At 33.9% G+C, this 7,848-nt stretch overlaps 1 protein-coding gene across 1 annotated transcript; it reads left to right on the top strand.

Moving 5' to 3' along the window:
• Positions 1 to 276: 276 nt before the first annotated feature.
• On the top strand, positions 277 to 4,287 carry LOC123531996 (uncharacterized). Its single transcript, XM_045313327.2, has one exon. It carries the CDS (start codon positions 286 to 288, stop codon positions 2,194 to 2,196), a length of 1,911 nt encoding a protein of 636 aa, XP_045169262.2. The 5' UTR covers positions 277 to 285; the 3' UTR covers positions 2,197 to 4,287.
• Positions 4,288 to 7,848: the final 3,561 nt, after the last annotated feature.

The raw sequence follows: 7,848 nt of genomic DNA, 5'->3' as shown, positions 1-7,848 counted from the left end.
AAAACAGTAACAGACTTGTCAAGAGTTCAGGCAAAAATATATTTGAATCATCTATCTATTCTACTCTTTTGAAAAGATTTTATCAATATGGTAGATTTCTGAAGCAGTGAATACACCAGAACTTAATTTTTCAGGTGAAAATGTATATGTTCAAATTTGATACATCAGTGCACGTAAGACATCAGTGCGCATAAAAGGTACATTTACATGGTAAAATACTTCATATGTAATATCATAAATATTAACATCAAGTTCACTTCTATTCATTATCAGTAAGGGTGGAAAATGGCCAGTGTAGCCAGTGCTGAAAGTAATGATCCCGTATATGATAAATCACTGCAAACAGAATTTAAGACTGGAGACAGCCAAGCAGAACATCAATCATGCGAACAATGTGAACAAGAAAAGCCAGTGAAAGCCTTCTGTGTGGAATGTCAGGAGTTTTTATGTGAGGAATGTTCCATACATCATTGTCGCCCTAGGATAATGCGACATCACAGACTGTTGAAAGAAAACGAGATTCCAAGGAAAAAAGCCACTAAACTTGTTTCAGAAAATTGTGTTGAACATGTAGATGAGGTTAACAAATTCTACTGTGAAAGACATAATGAATGTTGCTGTTCCGTATGTATTGCAACTTTGCATAAGTCTTGTGAAGTCAAAGCACTGTCTGCCATTACACAGAATTATCTACTTTCAGAAGAGTATGATTATGCAAAAAAGGACTTTAAATTAGTTAATGATTTAGCACAAGAACAAATTAAGAAAATTGGAAAGAACATACAGGCGAGCAAAACATCTGTTAATGTTGCACTTGAAAAATTGAGCAAACACAGACATGACATAAATAAACATTTCGAAGAGTTAGAAAAGGAACTAAAAGATGAAGCAATGATTTTGCAGGCTGAGGATTTGAAACAAATGCATGACCTGTCTCAATCCTGTACAGCAATCGTTAAAGATATTGAAGAAATTAAGGATGATTTAAATGTTTTGGAAGATACAAAACAAGAAAAACTACTTTTTGCTGCAGTTAAAATGAATAAAAAGAGAATTGAAGAGATGAAGGATTGTCTGAAACAAATAAACAGTGCGAACAAGGTCAGACTGGTGAAATATTGCAAAAGCAGAGCAACAAAATCTTTGTCTGCAAGAAAGGATTTACTTGGTTTTTTGCAAGTATTTGCAGTAGAAAAAGAAGAAAACAGGGTGAAAGAAGGTGAAAAAGAAGAAGTTTCAAAAAAAGTTAAAGAAGATGGAGGAAATTGGAAGAGCAAAGTTGAAAGAGAACAAGAAAAAGAAATGGCACAAGAAAAAGATTATAATTTCGATTATGTCGTTGCAAAATTGTATGAATATGCAGTTCTGCCAAAAATACTGACAGTGTCTGAAAAAGCTACAGTCATGTTAGAATATTATAAAAGTAAAATAAGTCTGTACACAGTTGCTGATAAGATTGAATATGCCAACACTGTCTTTCTAACTGGTCCTTGGGATATGGTTGAAATTGAAACAGATATGCTTGCAGTGACACTGCCACATGAGAAAAAGATTAAATTCCTTAACTTGCGTAACGGAATAGCAGAAGCAGATGAAATACAAACTCCAGGATTCTGTAAAAGCATTTCATCTGATGGTAACTTTCTTGTAGTGACATTCACAGAGCCTGCAGGTCTGAAAATACTCAGCAAATCTGGTGAGGTATTAAGAGATATCCCAATGATAGAAGGTGGAAAAACTTTGTTTATAGCACCATCATCAGCTGTTGTGGTACACACAAACATTTTTGTGACAGATCCATTAATGAATACAGTGACAAGAATGGACTCTAATGGTAAAATTGAGAAGATTGTTAAGCACAAAGATTTAGTTATGCCAACATCAATCTCTTATTCAAATGCAGATGAAAGTCTATATGTTTCATTTCCCAATGGATTCAAAACCTTATCAATGACAAACAATTTGAAAAAATTAGAATTTGAAAGTGAGGATGATTTAGGCTTTATTGCAATTTCAGCAATGATAAATGATAATTCAGTGGCTATTCTTGGGTTTGTGGAGGGTGAGAATAATGCAGAACTTCAAAGTAAAGACTCATCTAGTAAAAGGGACGATGTGGGGAATTCAAGTGATGATGTTGAGGATAGGCCGAGAGAATCTTTGAGGAAGTCTAAAAAAGACTGCGTTATTTCATAGAAATATATCTGGCTTATGGACTGAACACAAACATTAGTAATCTTGATGAGTAATCTTGAACCAAAGGAAATTGAATAAATTTTCTTTTTCAATAAAATAATACTTCATTTGATTACTAATTTGATTAGAACATATATTATGCTGTTAATTTTGAACATTTGTGTTTTTCTGATATTGTTTTTTAAATCCTATATTTTTACCTTAATTTATTAAACAAACAATATTTAAACTCTCTGAAAAAAAAACAACATCCTTATTTGCAATTACTATTAATCATTATTTCCTTCTCAAAATGTGTCATTTGTTACTTAAATAGTTGTCGAGTATATAAAAAGAATTGCTTTCAAACAGATTTTATATATTATGGCTTTTAGCACTTTTTGTCTGTATGTGATAATCCTACATCTTATGATTTTACCACTTGTAAATTTTCATACTTCTTTTGTTTGTTCATCTACTCTTGTAAGTATCTAAAAGTGACTGAAAGCTGTCACTCAAAATATGAGATATAAGAAGTCTAAGGAACTTTGTAAAAAAACTGGACTTAGTGATCAACCTTTGTGAAGTTCACCTGGATAATATTCTTTTGGATAAAATAACATAAAATAAGTTGATACTTTATAACTGTTGGACAGTGTTATACATGTATATTGTTATTAAAAACTTTGTGTCAGATTTTAAAAATAGAATACAAATGATTCCCCACCAGTGCGTTGTGTTTTATGGTAGTCAAATCAAGACTTAGTGACACTTGATCTACAACCTTAACCTGGCGTTGTTATACATAGTTAAATACAATGACATTCACCTGTGAGTTTTATTTGCACAGTCTAGACTTTTTTTAGGGATGGGGTTTGGATATTGTAATGCAATTGTAGAATTTTCAAAATCTGTGGTCAGTACTGTCCTGAACATACCATAAAGGGTAGCAGTGTTATAGTGGTTAGGGTTTGGCCTCTCAACCATCATATAAACATATAAAATCTCTGAATTTAACTGTACACTGCGACCGCTTTAAAACGCTGTCGTTGGGGTCCAAGATTCGAGACCTGCAGATCTAGCGGGGTTAAATTTATAACGCAGGTTGGCTGTATATGCCGTGTATGCAATACCCCACCAACCCATAATGCATTAGACGTATTTTGAATGATGCGTGTTATATAAGAAATTCTAAGCGTATAAACGGGACTTCTATTTACCTTATATGCTACTGGAAAATACATTTAAAAATTTATAATGCTGTGTCATCTTCCCATTTCATTGTAATTCTAAAAGAAAGAAAGTTGAAATTCTATATCATGAAAATAAACATGTAAACTGTGTGAGAAACAAGGGGTCATGATAATTACAATAGCACGGGGTTTTTAGATACGTGGAAAATAAATAAAAATGTATGAAAGAGCATAAATGCGGACAGTTTTACAAAACAGATAAAATAAGATTGAAAATGGGAAAATAAACTAGATCTATGATAATAAAAAGTGAGAATGGGATGATTACGAAAAACGGCTGCATTTTATTACAAAACTGGGCATGTTGTTTGATTTTTTTTATTCACACAAATTTTTGTGTCGTCTGCTTAACTGATGCAAACTTAAATGGTTTGATAGTTGACTGACCAATGTTACAGCTTGTTATCAATGCAAATACAACCTAATTTTGACACAGTGCTGACTGCCTTATTGTCTCATGTCTACATGTATTCTAAATTTAACAAAGGCGTTACCCAAACAAGTAAGCTAGCAGACGGTTATTCATTTTTTGTCGTAGTTGTCATGGCAAAGGTGTTAAAGTACACAGGTATATGCAGTTTTATCGCTGGTTATGATCAGCTTAAATAACATCCACGGATTTTTTTTGATTTTTTTTTTTGAAAATTCGGGAGCCAAGAGCGTACCGCATTTATACTGAGTACCGCGGTATATCGAATAGCATTATAAAGGGTTTTGTGTGTATTGTTTTTGTCAAGACATGCATGTAATAGACCAAAGCATGGTACTGAAGTTACATTACATCTAAAGTCAACTCTTAAGTTACCTTTGGTACCACTTTCAACATTATTTACAAGATTTACAAGATGTATTCATAACAACTCATTCTCTTATACAATTTTGACTTTTTAGACAATTAGTGACTTTGATGAAATTGTTTCCTTCATCAAAAGATATTTGCTTATTAGAACTGTATGTAAGATATGTCACGATGTATGCACTTATATACCTATAACTAGAATATATACAAAAATAAGCTAGCCTTGTTACTTTATTGATAATTTTTTTAAGTATTACAGGAGGAAGAAATATTCCCACATTTGTTAGTCTGATGTTGATTTAACATCATTGTTTAAAAAATTCATCAGTTATGTAATGGCGATCATTTCACCTAAAACATGGTTCCCATATTTCTTACCAGTACCAACTTTTTCTCTGTAAGTAACTGACAGTTCAAGGGTGAATGACTTCAGACATACTGTCCACTGCAGCTGTCACATAGAACAGACATTAAACTCTCCCTCTGTGTAAATACATTCTGAGCATACTGAAAGTGTGGCCAATGAGAACTAGATTGGTGTTTAAAACACCAAAGAAACAACAAGAGGGCCATGATGGCCCTATATCGCTCACCTGTTATCATTGTACTTGAGGACAAGAAGGTCCTCAGAAAAAATATCTAAGTCCAAAGGACAGTAACAACAAAGGGAAGAAATTTAACCGAAAAGAAAAAAAAATTCTTACGAGGTATAGATATGTCAAAAATCACCTAAAAATTGGAGGTACCATCCATATTGTACCACAGAAAAGTGGTCTCGGTTTTTCCCTATGGCCAATAATAAAAAAGTTACTAAAAATAAGCTATTTATAGTAATGTAAAAGGGAAGTAATTAAAAAAAATTATTGTAAGTGAACAAAAGAAGGATCTGCCAAATAAATCTGTTGACATAAATGAAATTTCAGATCAGTATCTTCATTAGTTACGGAGATATATCCATTTTAATTTGAAATAAAGGGAGGTAATCTGACATAAAATCAGTCCATAGTTATCTACCCTGATTGGCTCAGTCCAACTAATGACAATAATGAAATTTCAAATAAGTCCTATAAGTACTTACTGATATAAATCCATTCTGATTACAATCAGGGGAGGTAATCAGATATAAAATAACTCTGGAACCTACGATTGGATCTGATTTGTCATGGAATCCAAGATTTATTGTTGTTGAAGATATTTTGGAAGTTTGTATCAAATAAAACCATAAATGAAGTCTCTATATGGCTGCAAAAACCAAAATAGCCAATTTTGGACCTTTAAGGGGCCATAACTCTAGAACCCACAAAGGAATCGGGCCAGTTCAAGAAAGGAACCAAGATCTTGTGGTGATGCAAGTTGTGTGCAAGTTTGGTTAAAATCAAATCATAAATGAAGCTGCTATTGTGCAGACAAGGTCAAAATAGCCAATTTTGGCCCTTTCAGGGGCCATAACTCTGGAACTCATTATGGGATCTGGATGGTTCGACAAAAGAGCTAAGATCTTATGGTGACACAAGTTTTGTGCAAGTTTGTTTAAATTCAATTCATAAATGAAGTTGCTATTGTGCAGACAAGGTCAAAATAACTTATTCTGGCCCTTTCAGGGGCCATCACTCTGGAACCCATAATGGAATCTCGCCAGTTCAAGAAAGTACTAAGATGTTATGGTGATATAAGTCGTGTGCAAGTTTGGTTAAAATAAAATCATAAATGAAGCTGCTATTGTGCAGACAAGGTAAAAATAGCTAATTTTGGCCCTTTTAGGGGCCATAACTCTGGAACCCATAATGGGATCTGGCCAGTTCAAGAAAGGAACCGAGATCTTATGGTGATACAAGTTGTGTGCAAGTTTGGTTAAAATAAAATCATAAATGAAACCACTATCGTGCAGACAAGAAATTGTTGACGCACGGATGGATGCACGGACTGACGATGGACGAAGGCTGATCACAAAAGCTCACCTTGTCACTATGTGACAGGTGAGCTAAACAGAACCAAAAAACGCATATCTCCCCATACAGTTAAACTTGATAGGTAAGGTTTCTTTAGAAAAAAGAATGTGGAAAGTAAACAAGAGGGCCATGATGGCCCTATATCGCTCACCTGTTATCATTGCACTTGAGGACAAGAAGGTCCTCAGAAAAAATATCTAAGTCCAAAGGACAGTAACAACAAAGGGAAGAAATTTAACCAAAAAGAAAAAAAATTCTTACAAGGTAGAGATATGTCAAAATACACCTAAAAATTGGAGGTACCATCCATGTTGTACCACAGAAAAGTGGTCTCGGTTTTTCCCTACGGCCAATAATAAAAAAATTACTAAATATAAGCTATTTATAGTAACGTAAAAGGAAAGTAATTAAAAAAAAAAATTATTGTAAGTGAACAAAAGAAGGATCTGCCAAATAAATCTGTTGACATAAATGAAATTTTAGATCAGTATCTTCATTAGTTACAGAGATACACCCATTTTAATTTGAAATAAAGGGAGGTAATTTGACATAAAATCAGTCCATAGTTATCTACCCTGATTGGCTCAGTCCAACTAATGACAATAATGAAATTTCAAATAAGTCCTATAAGTACTTACTGATATAAATCCATTTTGATTACAATCAGGGGAAGTAATCAGATATAAAATAACTCTGGAACCTACAATTGGATCTGATTTGTCATCGAATCCAAGAATTATTGCTGTTGAAGTTATTTTGGAAGTTTGTATCAAATAAAACTATAAATGAAGTCTCTATATGACTGCAAAAGCCAAAATAGCCAATTTTGGACCTTTAAGGGGCCATAACTCTGGAACCCATGATGAAATCTGGCCAGTTCAAGAAAGGAACCAAGATCTTGTGGTGATACAAGTTGTGTGCAAGTTTGGTTAAAATCGAATCATAAATGAAGCTGCTATTGTGCAGACAAGGTCAAAAGAGCTAATTCTGGTCCTTTCAGGGGCCATAACTCTGGAACCCATAATGGAATCTCGCCAGTTCAAGAAAGGAACCAAGATCTTATGGTGATACAAGTTGTGTGCAAGTTTGGTAAAAATTAAGTCATAAATAAAGCTGCTATTGTGCAGACAAGGTCAAAATAGCTAATTTTGGCCCTTTCAGGGGCCATAACTCTGGAACCCATAATGGGATCTGGCCAGTTCAAGAAAGGAACCGAGATCTTATGGTGATACAAGTTGTGTGCAAGTTTGGTTAAAATAAAATCATAAATGAAACCACTATCGTGCAGACAAGAAATTGTTGACGGACGCACGCACGCACTGACGACGGACGAAGGGTGATCACAAAAGCTCACCTTGTCACTATGTGACAGGTGGGCTGATAAAAACATATATTGAATATTAGGAATGGGGCTAATTGTATACCTGACATATAAGAATCAAAGGGCCATTACACAGTAAAAATCATTTAACCGTAATATTTCCGCAACTAGCGCTTGCTACTGATCATTCCTAGAAAGAGTAATTCAAATCTCACCAATAGTCTGGATGAAATTCATCAAAACCAAGAGTGGCAAACTGTCACAATATATAGCAAATTACTTAAAACTTTTAAAATACTCTACTTATAGAGCAGACTAGTTGTCAGCTCAACTAATTAAAGAGCCACAACT

The sequence above is a fragment of the Mercenaria mercenaria genome, chromosome 1 (assembly GCF_021730395.1).
Source record: "Mercenaria mercenaria strain notata chromosome 1, MADL_Memer_1, whole genome shotgun sequence".
Lineage (NCBI taxonomy): Eukaryota > Metazoa > Mollusca > Bivalvia > Venerida > Veneridae > Mercenaria > Mercenaria mercenaria.
Note: the sequence above shows the minus strand (reverse complement) of the source record. Positions and strands in the feature narration are given on the sequence as shown.

Coding starts and splice junctions, on each gene's coding strand:
- LOC123531996 (XM_045313327.2), top strand. CDS start 286: ATGGCCAGTGTAGCCAGTGCTGAAAGTAATGATCCCGTATATGATAAA.